This window comes from Epinephelus lanceolatus, chromosome 15, assembly GCF_041903045.1.
Source record: "Epinephelus lanceolatus isolate andai-2023 chromosome 15, ASM4190304v1, whole genome shotgun sequence".
NCBI lineage: Eukaryota > Metazoa > Chordata > Actinopteri > Perciformes > Serranidae > Epinephelus > Epinephelus lanceolatus.
This window is the reverse complement of record NC_135748.1, coordinates 30,947,428-30,969,399: the sequence shown is the minus strand read 5'-3', so window position 1 is coordinate 30,969,399 and position 21,972 is coordinate 30,947,428. Positions and strand designations below refer to the sequence as shown.

General features: G+C 40.8%; 1 protein-coding gene and 1 long non-coding RNA gene across 3 annotated transcripts; one reads left to right on the top strand and one right to left on the bottom strand.

Moving 5' to 3' along the window:
- Positions 1–1,583: 1,583 nt before the first annotated feature.
- LOC117248804 (uncharacterized) lies at positions 1,584–21,410 on the bottom strand. Of its 2 annotated transcripts, XR_004500939.2 has the most exons (6): positions 18,920–21,410; positions 17,946–18,071; positions 17,762–17,856; positions 5,451–5,783; positions 5,238–5,338; positions 1,584–1,916 (listed from the first exon to the last, which is right to left on the bottom strand). It is a non-coding gene; the product is annotated as an uncharacterized LOC117248804 (long non-coding RNA). The 2 variants fall into 2 exon arrangements; XR_013493386.1 differs by lacking the exons at positions 17,762–17,856; positions 17,946–18,071; positions 18,920–21,410 and adding an exon at positions 5,898–6,020.
- nceh1a (neutral cholesterol ester hydrolase 1a) lies at positions 1,779–11,108 on the top strand. The gene is made up of 5 exons (XM_033614070.2): positions 1,779–1,919; positions 5,505–5,760; positions 5,944–6,013; positions 6,481–6,652; positions 6,733–11,108. Exons 1-5 carry the CDS (start codon positions 1,779–1,781, stop codon positions 7,339–7,341), a joined length of 1,248 nt encoding a protein of 415 aa, XP_033469961.1. The 3' UTR covers positions 7,342–11,108.
- Positions 21,411–21,972: the final 562 nt, after the last annotated feature.

Genomic DNA, 21,972 nt, shown 5'->3' with positions numbered 1-21,972 from the left:
GATAAATAGAAGGTAAATATTAATCTCTGCCCGTTTTATTGTTTTCTAGAAAAAAAAGTAAAAAAAAGAATTTCCTCACCAACTTTCTCGTTTCAGTGATTACATTTTTTTTTACTCTGCAAAGTATGATGAAACTATAGATAAAACAAGATGTGTGTGTGTGTGTGTGTGTGTGTGTAATCCTGGCTGCGCTCTGTAGCTCTGTTGTGCCTCTCAGTGGTCACATGTATGTAATACAACTGTACCAGCCTGCAGATGGCACAAAAAGAACTTCATTTCCCAGATGCCCTCTTGTTGTGGCCCCACGGCCTTCAAAATAAAAGCGTCAGAAGAAATGTCTCTCAGGATGCAGAAGGCGACAGCCATACCATAATAAAAGTGGGGTTTTCTAATTACATTAAAATCTAGCAGTAAATAAACAATTTTTTTTTCATTTAGTTTGGGATTGTTATATACATATGACATATAATACAAATATCTATGGAGCCCAAGCTGATCTTATTAGATTGTACGCTAATAAAAATAAATAGCTAATTAAGTAAATAAGAATAAGCATATCAGGTACAGAGGGCAAATATTTTTAGATTGTTGTCTTTGTGATTGCACAAAAACTAATTTTTATAAAAGGCTTTTGACTGGAGTGTTTTGTTTTTTTTTGTTTCATGCTTTTATTCATTTGTGTATTCCTAAGATTTTTATTAATTGTGTTATATCTCTGTGTCTGTTTCTTGTCTGCATTGAACTTATTCCAGTTTCTAACTGCATTGTGTATTTTTGGTTTGTATGTGAAGCATTTTGTGATCTTGTTTTTGAAAAGATCTAAATACCTTTTATTAATAAACAACAATGTATATTATTTATTTATCTATTTATTTTTATGTTATCATCATGATTGAAAAATGTCACTAGACCAAGTATTGATAATTGATTAAACATTGTCTCCATGTATGTCCTCATTCATTTTATTATTTATCCTGAAGATACAGATATAGAAAGTATTCTGGGTCAGCTAAGTGAATTTGGAGATGACTGATCCTCTGCCAGGAGCAGGATGGAGGCCTTGTATACTTCACTTCATGTTGATTGTATGGAGGGATTCAGTTAGACATTGGTGATTACTAAATGAACATAGAATATTATTATTAGTTTCTAAATATATATGTTATTTATTTAGGTTCGTTTTGACTTCATGGTACTCTTCATTTTATTTTAGTTTAGTTTATGTTATGTCTTGTGTATGTTTTGAAATATGTTTATACTGTTTAAGTTTCTTGAAAATTGATTTAGCATAATAAACAAGATATACAAATTAAAAGACGAAAAATTGTAGGCTGATAAAATAGCAGTGGCAAACCTAATTAAACACTGCTCTGCAAGTAGGTAAATGCAACTGTAATTATTTTATATTTCATTACTAATTTTGAAAAAAGTAAGTGATTTGATTCATTCATATTGATTTATTATATATTTTTCTTAAACAGGTCAAATCTGAATCAATTTAGGCCAATTTTTTTTTTTTTTTTATATCAATCAATTAATTAGTTAATCAATTTAGTTGCAAGGAAGACTCAGGGTAAAACAGATATCAATAAAGGATTTTATTTTGAAGGTTTCCAGCAGAAGTCTTCCTGCTTATCGGTCCCATAGAGTCCTATCTAGCTTTAACTGTGTAGTCAGTCCCTCAGTGACAGATCAGAGTATCAGGGTTAGTGAGTATCCTCCGGCCTCTGTTAGCTCCTTCATGACTCACTGAGGACACCACAGCTGTCAGATCCAACATGAGGCTGCTGCCAGTGGTTGTTACACTGTTACTGACGGTGGCTGTGGCTTATTATGTTTACACCCCACTGCCTGATGCCATCCAGGAGCCGTGGAAGCTGATGATGCTGGATGCTGCGTTCAGGACCACCATGCACCTGGTGAGAGAGCAGATGTTTCCATCATTGAGCTGTGGGTAGTGAGCTATTATTGTGATGCCACCTGCACAGATTAGAACTAATAATGTAATTAATAAAGATGAGCTGCATGTGCTGCATGTTTTACATAAATAAATCCCACTGTTTTAAGAAGTAGCATTGATAAAAGACACCTACAACACAGCTACACACTTAGCCTGTGCAGACTTTGACCCTACCTACTTAAACCATGAGCTGAATGTATATTTATTTCTATTAAACACACATTCGAGAACATAAAAGCCCTTGTAATGCATGCATGCATACTCTAAAATATGATACAATATTACCATTATCAGAATAAATGTCATAAATGTAGAAAATAAAATAAAATATGGGGGTTATATATGTAAAAAAATATCTGGAAATAAACAGTCAAACACTTGAAATGAATGGGAAACAATACAAAAACCATAAAGAAGATGAATTGATTGATATCGATCCTGAAATGCTCAACTGTAGCTCAGTCTTGCATAATCTGTATCTTGCAACGTGTATACATTTGAAGTGTTATATTCTCAGACTCTAAAATCAAATATCTGAGGCCCGCTATGTCCGGAAACACCTCGCCATCATGTGCTGTCATGGATATAACACACAGAGCTTCTCTTCACTAGAACGTCTTTCATGCTTTCATGCTTGAGTCAAATGTACAGACTTTGTGAAAGAGCTTTTTCAGTTACGTTTCGTAACCGTCTCGTTGTCTGTCGCAGTGCTAATCTGTTGCAAAGCAGCCATCAAGGATTATCTGGGCCTGTGTGAGGACAGTAAACTCTTAACCCTCACCTCTGCTCCACATGTTGGAATTGGCAGTGTAGGTGAGGAGGGCTGATAAGAGTTATTGCCACACCGGCTGAGGGAGGTTGCAGATTAATGTTTTACCTACTTATGATGAGTTTTTTGCTTTGAAGCAGATAATACTCTTTGTGTATGTAATCTAGTATTTTATTGTATCTCAGATGTGTTCTTTTATAACATTATAAACAGTCCGCAGCATCTATACTGAGTGTCATGTGCTGTAGAAGAAGCTAAAATGGTTTTAATCTATACTAAACTAAACTAAACTGCTCTTCTTCTCTTTTCTGCAGCTGATGTTGTGTTCACATATTATAGATACACCACAAATTGTTTTCTCAGACTTACCAGTGCAAAGTATAGCTGGGAGATTTGGACAGAAATTCATATCTCTGTAATTACAGGCTGAATGGCGACAAGCCACATTTGAGATGTCGCTTTGACTGCGATCAAAATAAAATGCTAAGACAGGGATTTTATTCCCCTGTTGGAAAATATACAGCTGCACAACATGTAAATGAAAAATGATAAAATAAATAGCAGGGCTGTACGTTAACGTTTTGCACGTAGCACTGGAGCTACAGAGGTTTAAATGTTAGCAGCACATGACACAAAACTATAACATGAGTATAAAGGTATCAAGTAGATCTAAATCCATTGTAATTTGGAACAATTAAAAATCTTAGTGGGGTAGTTACAAAGTTGTTTTCCATCTGTTGGCCTTTCAAATGAATCTAGTGTTGGAAAATGATTTAAATCTTTTCGTTTATTTAGGTTATTAATCGTATTTATGCACAGAGCATCAACAGAGGGGCCAAGGGAGGGAAGGAGACAGAGACACTTTGTCCACGTTATATACGTCTTGTTTGTGAAACATCTGTGTTGTCGCTGCATTTTTAAAACACACCTGTCGCCTGCATCCAGGCGCCGTCTCCATGTCACAAAGTAGATTATAACTAGAAAGCAAGAAAAACAGCGACGCACTACAATTCACCTCACACACAAAACTAGCAATCAAAACCTGACACAGTCAAGCAGCTTTGTTTCCCACACATGCAGCGCAGCGCTGTACTGCATGTGTGCTACTGCGGTATTTTCATTCATCTCACAGACTGATTTAACGTAGCACCTGCAACATATAGACCGATGTCACACTGTAGACTAATTAACAGACAGATTAAACAGAGGAGCAGCTCTGTGTCTCTCTGAGTGTTGATGGACAGCTTGAGTGAGGGAGAGCTGTGCGGAGAGTGTGAGGAGAGATGCACACTAGTATGTGTTACATTACACAACTTCACCCTGTATCGATATTAACAGTGTTGTCTAAATATTTATATCTTGCTTGAAAATATATTGATATATTGTACAAAGGCATCATATCGCCCAGCTCTAGTGCAAAGTATATTTTTTATCGTAGATTACAATACACAATGGATCCCTCCTATGGAAGCCCCTTTAAAATACATCCAAAGAAGGGATGTATTAATATCATATGATACCAAGGCTATTCACAAGAGGCTGAGACATGCTCTTTGATCCTATGGGAGCTGCTATGACACATGGGCAGTGTAACTGAAGCGATATTGGAGGGTTACAGCAGATGTTGCTACAAGTAAAGGGACTTTGTCCGCCCAGGTGCTATTTTTTGCCCCGTTGGGTATGTTCAGCCTGACAGAACTTTTTGGATACGCTTGGATGGCGGCCGATATGCAATTAAATGTTTTCATACAGAAAGCATCTGTTTTTGGTTTTTAGTAAGGATCTTCTTTTAATAAATGGAGAATCAACACATTCTCAATATTGATGTTTGGTCATGGAATTTCCATGTCTAGAAGCGACATGCAAGGTACCCTGGGTGCTTTGGTTGATGACGTTCTGGGACACCATGTCAAGTTCCGCCTGTTACATGCATTGTCTTCTTTCAAAACACACTTCTGTCTTCACAGGAATTGACCTTTTTCCCTCCAACAACAAATGCACTTGGTTGGGTTTAGGAAAAAAGAACAGGGTTTGGCTTTACAGTCTTACAGAACGCGAACGCCGCTCTCTCGGGTGAAGTTTGGAGTTTGTTGGACACATCCACCAACCCTTCCGCTTTCCCTACACAGACGTTCGCCGCCTTAGCTTTTTTTCTTGTCCTGCTGCGTTTCTCCCTGATGTCACTGAGCGCCGTTAGACTAAATCACGACCAGCTGCGCATCATGCTGACGTTAAAGGATGGCTTTTTTCATCAGTGTCTGACGCTGCAAGTCACTGCCCAAGCGGCAGATTTCGATGACTTCGGAGTGAGACAAGGTTGGAACGGTCAGGTGCAAGGCAGCAGGAAAAGGAATGCAGACAGTCCAGGCCAAGAGGAACAGTTAATGATATACTGAAGACACGAGGATACATAAGCTCATGGGCAGGCAGGTAGAGATAGGGGTTCAGGAACAGATACAGTTTCAGTTTCAGGTTCAGGTTCAGAAATTCAAAAGTCAAATAGCCTACCTTGCTACATTGGTGTTGCTGACATTGCTACATTGCTGAGCCTACACTGTGCCAGGCAGCTGTGTCTGCTGTCCTTGGTTGACCCTGACTGTTGAGACAGTCTGTGGAGAGGAGGGCAGACAGTGCAGAAGGACAGAGGTGACTGGGTGAGACAGTTGTGTCTCAAGTCCCTGCCAAGAGATGAATAAATGTTGTCTTTTCCTAAATTCCTACCTGCTTTTTTTACTCTTCGCCTAAATGTATCTTGAATCTCTTCTCTGTCTTCAGAGCCGTTTGCAGGCTTGGCTGGGCTCTGACCATTACATTATATCAATGAGGCAGTCCACAGAAGGTTTCGATGGCCTGATGGTTGGGCTGCGTGGTTCTGAGTCCAGCGGAGGGGTCATGCTCGGAGTGAAAGTCAGCGACATGACTTTTGCTGGTGTCCCAGTCCGAGTGTATGAGCCCCCGGCTGGAGGGGAGGGTCATCTGAGGAGAGGGTTGTTGTTTTTCCACGGAGGAGGCTGGGCGCTTGGTAGTGGCAGTAAGTACGACCATTCTTGCTGTCTTAAAAAACAGGAAAGTAAATGATCAAAATTTGAATCCATAAAAGTCAAAGTAACACAGGGTTAAGAAATTGACATACAAATGATCATCTGGGGGGGTGAAGTATTCCTTTACTTTTTTCACACTCCTTCATCTCTCTCTCTTTCTCTCATGTCCTCAGAGAAGGGGGCATATGATAGCCTCAACCGGATGTTGTCCGACGAGCTCAACACCGTTGTGGTCTCTGTTGAGTAAGTGTGCAACAACCTGTTTCAACATGTAGTAACTGAAACCAACTGCTGGTACAGATCTACACAACAGACTGCATGATAAAGATGGACGATGTGATAGTTCCCCGAAAGTGAAGGCAAAACGGCAAAAAAAGGCTGGCTGTAGTGTAGATCATAAACCCCGCCTTCTTCATGTTAGCGGATGTGACATGGGCCAAACTAAAAGATCAAAGCACATATCAGATTTTTCCCAAAGACGGCTTCTGTCAGTTAAGGTAGTTCTTAACAAGCTTGTGTTTGTTTTTCCGATAAGTTTAGCTATAACTAGTAATTTGATAGCTATAAAAAGGGGTTCAGTGTCATGATTGACAACTGTGTGTGCCAGTCACTGTGTGTTTGCAATCAAGGGTCCTGCTTGCAATTGACCCCTTGCTAACTAGTTTTGCGAGCCTCCATTAAATTCTAATTTGCAACCAATGTCTGTGCAGGTATCGTCTGTATCCAGAGGTGCATTTTCCAGAGCCGTATTTAGACTGCCTCGCTGCCGCCAAGCACTTCTTATCCCCAAAGGTTCAGGCCAAGTATGCGATCGACCCCGAACGTGTGGCCGTGGCAGGTGACAGTGCTGGGGGAAACCTGGCTGCTGCGGTCGCTCAAGAGGTACATACCAGTGTGTGTAATAATGTACTGTAAATATAAATCAAGACATCGAGGCCTTATATGTTTCTATATTTTCCCAGATTTCCTTAGATGACACTATGAGTGGGAAATTCAGTGTCCAGGCGTTGATCTACCCAGTGCTCCAGACTCTGGACTTCAACACACCCTCCTACCTGCAGAACCAACATGTGCCCATCCTCTACCGGTCCGTCATGGTCAACTTCTGGCTGCAGTACCTCGGCGCTGACCTCTCTCTGCAGTCCCAGTGGCTGGCAAACAACCACAGCTCAAACATCACCCCAGAGCTGAGGGCGCGGGTGGACTGGACCGCCCTCCTGCTCCCGAAACACAAGAAGAACTACAAGCCTCTGATAGTGGAGAAAAGTTCACAGGGGGCAGTGAAGGAGGTGCCGGGGATGCTGGATGTGAGGGCGGCGCCGCTGTTGGCAGGACCTGAGGTTTTGGCGAAATGCCCCCGAGCTTACATCCTAACATGCGAGTATGACGTGTTGAGGGATGATGGCCTGATGTACGCGCGGCGGTTACAGGACGCAGGTGTCACAGTTACTGTCGACCACTATGAGGAAGGCTTCCACGGATGTGTCAGCTTTGTAAAATGGCCTTTTGAATTTGATGTAGGGAAGAGAGCACTTAGAGGTTACTTCAACTGGCTGCAGAACAACTTGTAAGAGTGTGTATGTGTGTGCAAGTGTGTGACGGATGCATGCATGTGTGTGTGTGTCTCAGTGATACAAATGCAGTGATCATTGCTTCATGAATCACAGACTTGCCAAGGGCTGATACATCTGCTCTTTGTTTAAAAATCAAAGCTCAGGGGCCTCATGTACCTGTGTAACATTTAAGGTCTATTAACACTGTAACATGCTGGTAATGGAGAGGGCAAATATGTGAACATTACCAACACTGTCACCAGCTAATAAAAATGCCTAATAGATGCACAGCCATAAGCTTTCCACTAATGGTTAAACTAATTAGCTGCTTCCACTGAGAGGAACCACATCAGAACACTGATTCTCATCCATACCACAAACACATGAGCAGTATATTTCACAAGGCTTGTAATTGGTTTTATACTTAACTTTTATTTCAAAGTATAATAAATTAAAAACCCCGATCAGAAGGTCAGGTCAGCAGTGGTTTAAACTGTCTGTAGCACTTTCTTTTCCTCAAAAAAACAGTAATTATGTGACTCAGTAAGTTACCTTTTGTCGAGACTAAAATATCTCCACAACTATAGGACTGATTCGCAATAAAATTTTAGTTATGTTGCCTTTAGTGACCCCCTGACTTTCTCTGTAGGGTCACCACAATGTTGTGGTTTTAAATGAAATGTATTTCTATTATTTCTATTTCTATTTCTGGACTGTCATTTTGGTAATACCTTAAAGGGGCAAAAAGCGAAATCGCTTCAACGCTAGGTTTGCTGTTGTGCACTGCCTGTAGACCAAAACAAAGTGTGTCATGAGCCACTCCTCCCTCTACCTCGGCTAACTGGCTGTGCTTGCAGCTGAGTGAAGTGGAGCCTGAGGAGGAAGCACCGTTAGCCCCAGTTTCACTACAGGCAGATTCACTCGCCACAGGGGCGAGGAAATAAAACCTAAACAGCCAACTAAGTTTGGCTTAGTTTAGCAGTTAGCGATGTCTTTCACTCACTCTCAGTCTCTGCTGTGTTTAGCTATTTCCCTGCTTTCCTGTTAGCGTCAGCACTAGTCGGCTGCCACACTAACGTTCCTACTCTCCTACCCATGGGCTCATGGGCTCACGGGCTCACGTCTCTGGCTCACAGAGAAGAGTAGGGACGTTAGCGTTAGCTCCTGGAGTTAGCACTAGAGCTACTACGGCTACTTGAGTAACTTACAGCTATGGAGCGCTTCTACCAGGTCTTCTAGTCACTGAGCCTCGCCTCCATCTCAGCAAATAATTTATTACAGGTACCATCATCATTGAAGTAGGCAGGGAAATAGCTAAACACAGCCGCCGGGCTACATTTTTACAATGCTAATTGCAAATGTTAGCTGGGCTGCCGGGCTACTCACCTAACACAACCGTAACGCCTGACCCATTGCTGGGACAGAGCCGCTAATAACTCAAACTCCGGACATTAACCCATGCTACGATTGTAACATTAAATTTAATTGAATCGACATAGCGACATGTGCTTAACGTTACTGTAACACTAATTAAAACATTAGTGTTACAGTAACGTACAGTACAGACATTTGACTTTATGTTGTACCTGTCCAGGAGAAGAAGAGCTAGCTCTGAGTCAAATTGTAGCCCCTTTAGCTCTCGCAGTGCTCTCCACCTTGGAAATGCAAGGCCAATGTTAATCCGAGTTCTGTCCCTTTCTTTATCCGACAACTTCTTTGCCAACAGCCGTTGAGGTAATGTCGGATCCTGGTCGTCTTCAGGTGAACGTTTCATTCCACTCTCTGCCATTTTGCTTCGAAAATACGCGCTGTCATTGCTCACTGGCTTGTAGCCTTTTATAGGGAGGGAGGGCCACGGGCTCTGAGGGGGGTGAGGGGGGTGGGGATTCACATGAACGCGCAGCTGGACCGGCTTGTAAACAATGGGCTGGAGATCAACACAGAGAGAGGGTGTGTGAGGTCATGCTATACTCCAGATGAAATTACACCTCTAGTTCTTCACATAGCAATTTTGTAATTCCTTCAATCTAGAAATGATGAATTTCGCTTATTGCTCCTTTAAGACAGTGGTTCCCAACTTATTTAGCCATGGGGTCCAGATTTCTTCTTAGTCATTGGTTCAAGGTCCACACAGCATAATCCATTCAGTGTCATACTTGCCTGTGGCCGTGTCGTTAAACTAGTTTGCAGTCTCTATCAAGTAGCTGTCCGTTAATCAGTCACTCTGCAGCAGGACACGACACTTCAAAATGAAAGCTCTGTGCTGGAAATTCACTGTATTTAAAAATAAATTGCGTTTTGCGTGTGAACCTGCGACCCACTTTGGACCATGACCCACCAGTTGGGAACCACTGCCTTAAAGGGACAGTTCTCACCCAAATCAGAAATACATTTTCCCTGTTACCTGTAGTGCTGTTTATCAGTCTAGATTGTTTTGGTGTGAGATGCAGAGTGTTGGAGATATCGGCCATAGAGATGTCTGCCTATGTAATGGAACTAGATGGTGCTCAAGGCGCCAAAAAAAACAAACAAACAAACAAACAAAACATTTGAAAAACTCAACAGCAATGTCTCTTTGCAGAAATTATGACCCGATTACACAAGATAATCCACAGACCTTGTTGTGAGCAGTTTCATATAGGAACTATTTTCTTCTCACCAAACTAGACCTGCTAACTATCACTGCGCAGAAGGAAGGGTGCATCTACTGCTAGCTCACCTAGTGCTGAATTAGCTAATGTTACAGCTCAGCCGAGGAGGACGCCATCAATGTTTACATCTGGTGCTGTCACAAGCCCCTCGCCAATGAGTTGTTGCTTGCTACCTTCTGCGTGGTGATACAGTTGGCAACTCACACTAAAACAATCTAGATTGATATATCGCACTACAGATAAGAGGAAAAATATGCATTTTACATTTTGGGGTGAACTGTCCCTTTAACTTTTCATGCACAGTCTGTTACAGTCTGGTTAAAATTATAACTTGTCCAAAACTTGGTTTCAGTCCAAATACCTGCAAAAGTAATGACATTCCCATGAGCCTCAGCTGTAGTTTTTATGCTTAGTTGTAATTCTTAAATGTTAGCATGCTAACACGCTAAACCAAGATGGGGATCATCTGCTTAGCATCAGCACTTCCGTATTGTCACTGTGGGAATGTTAGCATGCTGACGTTAGCACTTAGCTCAGTGCAGCCTCACACAGCCACTTGCATAGATATTGACCTTTGTTGTGGTACGAAAGGACAAAGTTCACATCAATGGGACAGATATTTGTAAATTATGTTTTTTAAATGGAGATTCATGACATGTCTTGTGGGCTTTTGTGTGTTTGCCCCGCCATCTTGTGTTCCCTGCACTACAAGGCGGCGATGTCTTCCTCGACAGACGATGCTTGACAATCATTAACAAAATGCACTGTTAAATTGAATTTCATTCCGTTTATTATTGACGTGGTGGACATTCTGCATGTCCCAATATGCCCTTGGTTTGCTATGGATTTAATGTTTTGTGATTTAAATGTCTGATACTTGTGGAACATGAATAAATCGCTGAAGTTACACATTCACTTTACAGGAACAATCCAAAGATGTGCAGCATTTGCTTCTACAATGCATGTATTTCAATTGAAGGGCTTTAAACTGTCATTTTTAAACTTAATATTCACTTTTTTTTTTTACATTCCATGGACACAAGTCTCCTCCCTCTGTGTCTCCACTCTGCCCACTGTTGTGATTTATAAAATAACTAATGAAGGACATCAATAAAAACTGTGAAGTCATGCTTATGGAGCATAACTGTTCTGTTTATTTACTACTTTCCGGTGACATGCATCGTCAGCCTGTGGTGTTCAGTATGTGACGTTAATTTGTAACACATTTGTTGCACCTGTCATGGAGTTAATATGTCACTGAAGTTAAGTTCAGTTTGATGGTCGATAGTTGGCTTGTTGCACATTTAAGCCGTATGATGGCAACATGAACAGGTGGATTGATTGATAGATAATATTATTATTTATATTAGAAATAAGTCTGAGCCTGTTGTCAGTGGTGGAGGAAGTATTCAGATCCTTTACTTGAGTAAAAGTACTTATACCTCATTATAGAAAATGCCCTTACTAGTAAAAGTCTTGCATTGAAAATTTTACACAAGTTTCGGGAAAAATCGGGAAAATTAAGTATTAAAAGTAAAACTACTCATTGCAGAAGATTTAAAATCAATTTAATAAATGACAAAATAATTTAAAAAAATGACAGGAAAAGCAGCAAGGTGTCATGTTTGAGAAGCTGGAGCCATGAAATGTTTTTGCATGAAAAATGATTTAATCAATTGACTAATAATTTCAGTGTCACTTGTAAATTTGCATATGGTTTATGTGCAAAAATCTTAATTTGTAAAGTATCTAAAACTAAAGTTATCAAATAATTGTAGTGGAGTAAAACAGACAATATTTCCCTCTGAAGTGTAGTGGAGTAGAAGTAGAAATTGGCATGAGACTAAAATACTCAAGTAAATTAAAAGTACCTCAAATTTGTACTTAAGCCAGAGGTGTAAATATAGACAGTGCAGGCAGTGTAGTTGCACTGGGGCCCATGAGATGTGGGGCCCGTATAGACAGTGGGAGTGGGACCTGCAACAATGTGCTTATTTTCTTTGGTATTTTTTGTTATATAAAGATATGCAATGATGATTGTTGGGTAATATGTATGTTGATGTTATCTCGTGTCAAGTCAGTGATCATGTGCGAGATGATATGTGTTCGATAGCGTGCACTAGGGCCCATCGGGACTACCGAACGCCACTGACTTAAGTACTGTACTTGTGTAAATGTACTTAATTAATTACATTCCATCACTGTCTGTTGTTCATTACTTTAGTTTATTAGGATCCCCATTAGCTCCTGCACTACAGCAGCTATTCTTCCTGAGGTCCACAACAACTTTACATTTGTGACACATATAACATATAACACCTAATGAAATAACAGGACCAGATTAAAACATTAAGACAGACATACGAGACAACTGCTGGTCATACAATAATTAAGATATATGCTTTTTCAAGATTTCATTTCATAAGTAACCACCAGTTTGGGGCTAAATTTTATTCTCATTTCCTGATGATGCTCCATTATTGTAATATTAGAAGAGGAAGTATTTGCATAATACTATACATTCACATTTGTATGTTTCCATACATGCATTACATGTGCATCAAAAGAATAGTTCCCAGGAAAAACAAGATTTTTACCATGCATGAATCATATTATACAGGTCACCTTTTCTTGTAGTCTGGTTCAGAAAACATGGAAATATAATTGGCATACTAACAGAAAATCTTTTCTGACTAAATGTTCTTGCACTTTAGTCACTCTGCAGCTGCTATCTGTTAAACATTTACCACAACTCCTACGTTTGTATAAGCGCCAAAGTTAAAATTTTAACAAAGTTCAAACAGACTGAAATAAACAACAAACTGCTACACATCTCAATTAAACATATCAATTTATACTACTCATTGTCTCCAAGGCCTCCATGCATTCATTAAATGTACTGTCCAGTTACATAGTTATCATTTTCCACCTTAAGCTTATGTATAAATACACACCCAACTTATCTGTGGGTGCTGTCCAACTATTAAAATGATGAAAAGTTTTAAAAAGTTGTTTTTCTGCCAATAAATACATTCACCAATACGACGCCCACACACAGGGGAAAAGTTCCCTTCAGGTCAAACTATAACACACACACTCACTGATGAAACACACCAGGAAGACATAAATAACAGTGTGGTTTTGGTGACACAGCTGCTGAATAGATCATTCATGTTGCATGTGTACTCTACATTGCTATTATTACTAGAGAATGCATAGACCCCTCAAGGCTCTCACACCTGCACCAGCTCTCAGTGATCTTCAAGATCAGACAAGCTTTTGTTTCTCACCTCAGATGTGAGTGCATTTCTGGGTCACCAAATCCAGCAGCGCCAATTATCAATGCAACACCCCCCTCTAGTGGACAGAGAGCAACATGAACTCTCTGTGGTCTTCATCTAATACACATTTGGTAATCACAGGGCGAACTGGGTACATTTACTCAAGTGCTGTGCTTAGGTACAACTTAGAGGTATTTGTAGTTCGCTTTAATATTTCCAGTTTATGCTATTTTATATTTCCATAGGCAAATAATGTACATTTAACTATAATGATGTGTCGTATTTTAAAAGTTATAGTAAACTACCGAACGGTATGTTAAGTGGTTAAAATGAGTCACTTCTCAACCAGCTATTACAATTAAAGGCTACTTACACAGGCATGTATTAGTAACAATAACCCAATAATAAAACATCCATCCATCCATATTCATCTGCTTATCTGGGGGCAGGGTCTTGGGGGCAGCAGGCCAAGCAAAGCACCCCAGACGTCCCTCTCCCCAGCAACACTTTCCAGCTCCTCCCGGGGACCCTAAGGTGTTCCCAGGCCAGATGAGATATGTAATCCCTCAAGTGTGTTCTACCCTGGGGCCTCCTATCAGTAGAATGCGCCCAGAACACCTCTAATGGGAGGCGTCCAGGAGGCATCCTGATCAGATGCCCAAACCACCTCAACTGACCCCTTTCGACAGAAAGGAGCAGGGGCTCTACTCCGAGCTCCCTCCAGATGTTTGAGCTCCTTACCCTGTCTCTAAGGCTGAGCCCAGCCACCCCACAGAGGAAACTGATATTGACTGCTTGTATCCGCAATCTTGTTCTTTCGGTCACTACCCAGAGCTCATGACCAAAGGTCAAGACATATGATAATAAATTCCTCAAAGGGGCCATTTGTCTGCATGTCAAACATACTTTTTGATACTTTAGAAATTAGCCTATAACCCTTCTATAATTTAAAGTAACATTTTGAATGCATAATTAAGTATTTTTACATTGTTGTATTGATCATTTTACATAGGTAAAGGATCTCAGCTCTGCCTCAAGCTCTGTGGTACATGGTATTACACTTGGAGGACACTGAACACATCATTTTTGATTAATTCATTCCATTTGTCATTCATTTTCTGTAACTGCTTATCTTGTTAGGGGTCACATGGGAGCTGGAGCCTATCGTAGCTGACATAGGGACAGGTGCCAGACTATCACAGGGCTGACACATAGAGACAGACAACCATTCAGACTAACATTCACACCTATGGACAATTTAGAGTCATCAATTAACCTGCATGTCTTTGGACTGTGGGAGGAAGCCGGAGTACCTGGAGAAAAGCCACGCTGACATGGGGAGAACATGCAAACTCCTCATGAAAGGGCTCCCCCACCCTGGGTTGGAACCAGGCACCCTCTTGCTGTGAGGTGGCAATGCCAACCACTACACCACCGTGCCGCCCATCAATTTTAATACCTAAATTTGATTTGATTTAATATTATTCAAACAGGAAATTTGGCCCACAAATATATATCTAGATGATAGAAAATAAGGATTGAGAGTTACATATTAACCTGTATTGGCTCTGTTTCTATGCTCCCACATTCACATGCAGTTGTTTCCTGCACAACTGGAAACACCCTTCCACTGACACAGTGACTATGTCACCGGCAACTGCCTACATGCATTGTGCTGCTGTAGCAGTTTCAGGCACCAGTCTTTGTTTTAGAAATGACACAATGAGCAGCTGTAATGCTCAGGCGGGAGTTTAGGGAGATTCCATGACTTTACCGAGAGGAACGTTGGGAGGAGAAGCCTCAGGGGAGGGAACAGGGGAGTGGAGGACAGAGGAGGGTGGATGGTGCGCGAGCCGTCCTTTAAATCCATTAGTATGTTTTCTGGGTGTCTTTTTCTTTAAAGCTCTTTACTTCAGAGGGGAAACTGCTTTTATTTCCAGAGAAGCAGCAGCTCTCCTTCTGCTTTCCTGTTTCCAATAGCACACGTAACTGATTTCAGATTTAGGGTTTGGAAAAGAAATTCATCAGAGTCACTGAGGAGAAGAATTTCACATTCTGGCATTTCTCACAGTGAGACACACGTTTTTGATGATTTTGGTGTTGACCTAAATTTGCTCCATTTTTTCCATGGTTTTAAAGCTGTACTTGGTTACTTTGATAGAAAAAAATAATTACTTTTGTCATATTTGCTGGAACTGGCACAACATTCACAGAGCACCAAGTGAGACAGATAATCTGTGGAAATAATCATGCACCACTTCTAACGGCCCGACTGCATGTGAACAAAAACAACCAATAGGAGCCAAGGAGTCTCTAATGCCGCTGTCGAACATGTCAATCACAGCTCGTAAATTGCATTCAAAATAGGCAGCTGATCAAATATGAATCAAGACACTGTAACTGCATTGCTAGTTACCGTTTAACTGTAAAATGAGAACGTTGTCACAGTCAGTAGGCGGTTCTTGGTACCTTAGCCGACTGTAGCCAACATGGCAGTCAGGTAACAAACTCTCATTTTACAGCTAAACAGTACATTGAAATATGTTTCTGAAAACATCTGAGACAGTTTGAATGAACAGTCATTGACATGAACAGCTGTGTTAGAGACTCCTCAGCTCTGATTGGTTGTCTTTGGTGCACCACGGTAGATTCTAGCAAATGCCATCAGGAGCAGTACAAAGGAGGAGGGACATGATTATTTCTCAGACTGTCTTATGTACATCTTTTAGAATATAGTGACAGTTTCAGTGAAGTTATTTCCATAAAAGTTACCGACTGTAGCTTAATGGTACAACCCTTCACATTTTCAGGAATAGCAACAGCTTTTCAATGTATTTACAGTTTGTAATTACCTTTCAGAATATTAGCTTTCACGGTTAGTGGCGGAGTCCGCCATCCCAATGCTTGATTCAAAATGCCTTCACACCAAGGGGTTATCTCTGGGTCTGAAAAGTGAAGCCAATGCAGGAGTGCCTTTTGCCAGCAAGAGTTGACACTGGTTTTAAATAGCAGCCAGACTGTGAAAGAGTCTGAGAAAAAAATTGCCCTACTTCTCACTTGATTTATAGAGTTCCCCAGGAATGAGTGCTAAAATCCGGAAATGAGCTTGCATTTTAGCACTCCCGGTTCTCTCGTCTCAAAGTCAGTGGGTTTTATGAATAGATTTCAGGTAAGATGTCTGAAATAAGGCCTATGGCTAACACAAGAGACTTTCACATTTTGTTCTATGACATAAAATATGTCAGTGAATACCCCGCTCATGAACTTTAAAGCTCCTATGTGTCTTAACAAAGGCAATTGCTAACACATGGCTAAATGAGACGACATAACTTCATCACGCCGTACAGGGCTTTACAGCCTTGCTGTGGTAGGGACCATAGTGTAGTTTGTTTACAGCCTAATGTTAGCTTTTTACCCATTTAGGCCTTGATAAAAATCATACAGGTGGTGTTAATTTGTGAAGATTATCTTGCTGAAAAAAACATGTAAGTATCAAATGTTTGCCACAGAGTTTATTTTCTGCAAAAGCAAAAAATTACCGTTGACTTACAGACGAAGGAACCAGGGCGATGCTAACTTCCGCTTTGGTCTACACAAAATCCTCATCTCTGGAGCACTCTGTTACCTCTGTAGACATTTTCCTAATGAGTTTATGGTCTCAGTCACTAGTTACAAATCTTCTTCAATACAGCATGATGCTCATTTTCAATGTGTTTTCTTGCGGTGGCCTTTCTAAACTGGATCAGACGTGTAAGTTACGATAGTCTGTTATAATCAAAGAGTTGATGGTAAGCAAACACCATTAGCAAGCTAATCGTTGGCGCACTAACTTACTGAAAGGTTGTTTACTCCCACATTAAATTAAATTACATAGGCACATCTCCACAAGTATTAACCAAGAAAAATAGGCCAAATCTATAAATGTTTTCTTTCTCAAAGTCTGACTGACACACCCAGATAATGCGATTGGGAGTCGAATTACTCCTGCATGGATATAGTCAATGAGACCAAAACTGGCTGAGATGCTCTGCACATGGTCCACAATTTCTGCCCCGGGCTTTGACCTGGCACGTGAATAGCATTAACAGAAGATGCTGGTAACAACATGGCAAAATCTATATCAAATCCTGTGTATTTTTGGATGGAGGAAATGTACAGAGCTCTAAAAAGTTGTCCACGATGGTACCAGTTTGCCGCTAGCTAACTGTAGCAACTTGATTGTTTGGTCTGTGACCTAACAAGTAAAACGGAAAAAGGTCCAGTACTAACAAGGTGAAAAAGGGCGTATCACCACCTATTGTAGTGAAGTCGGACATACTTGGGTCAATAAATTGATTCCCCTCCCACGATTGTACACTGGGTCCTAGTCTAAGTATAACCATTGCTTCACTTAACTGTGCATGTAAACGTACTGAATATGGCGTCTGCACACATATGTCTTTAGTAGTCATCATCCTTTCGGCAAGAAGGCAAATAAGCATATCTCCCAAAATATTGTTCTCTTACCTTTAGGCTTTGAAACACCAGAGGGTTACAGCCAGTCAGGACCTGCTGTGTGTAGACATGTGAGACAGAGGTCAAAGGTCACCTGCTGATCGGACCTGAGGAAGAAATAACAATAACGTGATAAGAAAAAGGTTTAAAAATAGTTTTTAAATGACTCATTTCTGCACTAATTCCACACACACACCATCTCTCTGTGTCTGCCATGGGACTGTAGAGACAGGCATGTTTCTCAGGGTGTCATCTTCCCCGCCCGAGGCCAGACAGTCTTCAGATATCACTAATTTCCTCCCCAAATGTCTCTCTGACAAGCCTGGGAATTAACACACCCGGAACACGACGTAAACACAGGAATTTCTTTCACATTCTCAGATTTTAATCAGTCAACGGAAACAAACTAAGTAGCTCCTTTCCCTCTGCTGCTGTTCTTACACTGCTGCCATTTTAAGTTAAATCTGGGAACATTTCTGCAGCATGTGCGCCAGTGCGAATGTGTTACACATGCTTGAACATAGGTCCTGATTGTTGGGAGGGTCATGCACGTCTAAGATCTGTGAACTCCGTCGGCTCCTCTGTCACTTCCTCACTCTGACAATGGAGTCAGGGTGAGAGGTGAAGGAATGAAAGTAAAGGAACCACCAGGAATCATTCAAGGTTAAACCCAGCAGATTGAATGACTCCCCTGGGATGAATGCTACTTAGGACTGCACACAAGCACATACAATGGCAGGTCATTTGGCACTAATCGACAAGCACGCTCTCAGATCACCTCACAATAGCCGGAAAGAGAAGAAAAAAGATGCTGATTATCTGCTACCTGCACTGCACTCAGGGGCTTTTGGTCACATGACAACATGACATTGTTTTATCTTATTTAGAAACACACACTCAGAGACTCAGAGGAATTTCAATCGCTGATTTCAATTTCAATCTCAGGAGGAGAAAACAGACATTAGGAGTGATTATTTCTTGTATATTAATTAAGTTTTATCTGCAGCTATAAAACTGTTAAACACAAAGAAAACGAAAGAGCATCATGCTGACAAAGTTGTGAAAATAAAAAGTCAAACAAAGAGAATTAAATTACTCACACAAGGCCAAATATCTTAATAAAGCACATCAGATTTAACCACTGATTGTTTCCAGAGCCTCCACACTCACCCTAAATGCCTCATTCGAACAACATGGTCGCCTTATGCTGGCCTCAGCGACTCCAGATTTGAAGACTGGAAATCGTAAAAACCAATTTGTAAGGCATTGCAGCCTGCTGGCGGGAAGTAATGCGTTAATGAATCCATGTTGCAAATTCAGGCAGATGTTGGGACATCGGGATGGAGGTGAGCGAAGATACTATGAAAGGAGTAAACAATGTCAAATGCTGAGAAACTGCTGTTTTCTTCTAGGAATCTGACGCACAAATCTTGCATTAAAACACCAGGAGAAAAAGTTCTGATCAAAAGTTTTTCTATTTGTTTAAAGCTCCTCACAATGTGTTTGATGACTTTCTGTTTGGATATTAGACATTTTAATTTCAAAAGATGTGACTGTTTTATAGGCCTGTGACATAAAATCTTACTTTTATAATTTGATATGTTAATGGAATTAATTTTAAACCTCAACTTTTAAGCAAACTGGGACCAAATGTCCCTTAAGTGTTCTGGAAAAAATGGAAATTTGATCACATTTAACACCAGGAAAACTGGGAAAGAACTGATATGGATGGATGGAGGATATGTGTGATTTACTTCAATATTAGGGCAGTAAATAAATGGACCTTGAAGTAAACTTGTTTGTTAAAAAATTATGTTATTTACTAGCTTTAAATCTGGTCAATGGTATGTGTTTAAAAATAGAATAAACTATTGCAAGATGCATTTAAAGGTCAAAATAATTGGCTCATTTGGATCATAAGGGAGAATGGGATCGGTTGTCACAAGGACTGATTGTCACAGTCATTGGATCTTGCACCCTGGGGGCACTCTTAAAAAATGTTTGGTACTGAAATTATTAGAACTGGGGTCAAAGGTCAGGAGAAATGGTGCATTCCATGTGCACTGGAAAGTTGGAATTTCTGAGTTCCCAAAAGGAAATCTCATCTGGAATGTTCCCTGAAGTCGTAAAGTCGGAGGACTTTTGCATATCAAAAAATCGGATAGATGGCTGTTATGCATCAAAAGAAATGAAAGCTGCAGTAATATACTGTTCATTAGCACTCGGGTCTCATTGAAATGTCTTACACACAGTACAGTCCAACTTGTGTCTGTGGACATGTTGCTACAGTGTTTGTATGTGAATAATATGGCGTAATGCGTTAATGTGAACTGGTATTGCCAACAATGACTAACCTGGCTTGAACTGACTTACCTGACTTACTTGACTTAAACCCTTTTGCTCTTTGGGGAGCATAGGTCATTCATGAACTTCCTCCAGCTAGTTCGGTGTTGGGCGATCTTCTCTGCTTCCTTCCAGGATGTTCTTGTTTCCTCGAGTTCCGCCTCAACAGACCTTTTCCAGCTGTTTCTTGGTCTTCCTGGCTTTCTTTTCCCTTGTGGGTTCCAGGTTAAGGCCTGTCTGGTCGTGTTGAAGGATGGTTTTCTCAAGGTGTGCCCGATCCAGCCCCATTTCCTGCGTTTGACTTGGGTTTCAATTTGTTCTTGTTGTGTGGTTTGCCAGAGCTCTTCGTTTGCGATGGTGTTAGGCCAGTAAATTCCCAGGATGTGTCGTAAGCATCTGTTAATGAATGGTTGGAGCTTGTTTGATGATGCTTTTGTAGTTCTCCATGTTTCTGCCCCATAGAGTAAGACTGGTTTAATGGTGGAGTTGAAGATGCGGAGTTTAGTTTTTGTGGAGATGTGGTTTGTGTTCCATACTGGCTTCAGTATTAAAAAGGCTGTTCTTGCCTTCCCTATCCTTGCTTGTATGTCTTTGTCACTGCTTCCATCCTTCCACACAACGCTTCCCAGGTATGTATACGTGTCCACCTCTCCATCCAGTTTTATGGCTTGAACTGGTATTGCTAATAAAATCTAGGGAATCAAATCGTGTGTGAAATCATTCCCAGCTCCGACCTCCTACTTAGAGGTAAATGAGAGACATGAGGTTGCGGCATGAGGCATGAAACACTTGACGCTGAGCTGAGGATATTTACTTATTTTCATGTCAGAATGAAAATATTTAGCACTTCTGCATTTCTCTCCTAGGTTTTTACACAATGGCTTTATAATAAAACAGTTTCTACCATTGAAAAATATGAAAGGAGAGCTATAGTCTCATTCTTGGCTAGGCTACAACATTTGGTTGTTGTCTTAGTCTCTAGCAAAAAATCCCAGCTGAGGATGCTTATCACTCTCTTTTCGGGGTGGGTTGTCACATGTATGGTTCTTTGTATTTTTTCTCGTAATGCAACAATAAAAGAATAAAAAAGCACTTATAAGAATGATTTTTCCATTTTACGTTCTCTCAATACCAGAAATGTGTTAAGGTTGTTGCATTTCCACTGGCCTCCATTTTTTAATTTTCCCCCATTTAAATACAAAAGGGACAACCAACGCCATGGTGACAACCAAACCCACAATGGGGATGGTTATCAAGAATGCAAAAGATGTATTATTATTTTTATTATTTTTTAAAGATATTTTTAAGGGTTTTTCGCCTTTATTTGATAGGACAGATATAGCACGAAAGGATGAGAAGGAGGGGTGATGACATGTAGTCAAGGTCTGTGGGTAGGAGTCGAACCCATGGCCGCTGCAGCAACGACACATCCTTCAACATGAGACGGGAGTTCGGGCGCCCCGCACAACATGTATTTGACAGTCCAAATATTTTGAACCGAATAAGGCCCCATGTCCACCATAGCATTTTTTCCAGCTGAAAACGGCAGGTGCTCCTCAGGAAATGTCCAGAGCTTTTGAGTGCACATGGGAGGTGTTGTGTGTCTTAAGCTGAGAAACTTTGGTTGCGTCTGGTTGCAATAATTCAGAATATCCGCGCAAGTAAACATGTCAGCACAAGGTAGAGTATGAATTTTGGATGAGGGGAAGGCTGAAGCATGCAGGGAGAGGGGACGGGCCCGCCTGTCAGTGTGGATTAATCAGAGAAAACAACATGTATATAGCACGTTGGTGAAGTCATCCAAGTTGAAGACGTTTCACCTCTTATCCAAGAAACTTCTTCAGTTCTAAATGGACTGGTGCAGAGTTGCAGGCTTTAAA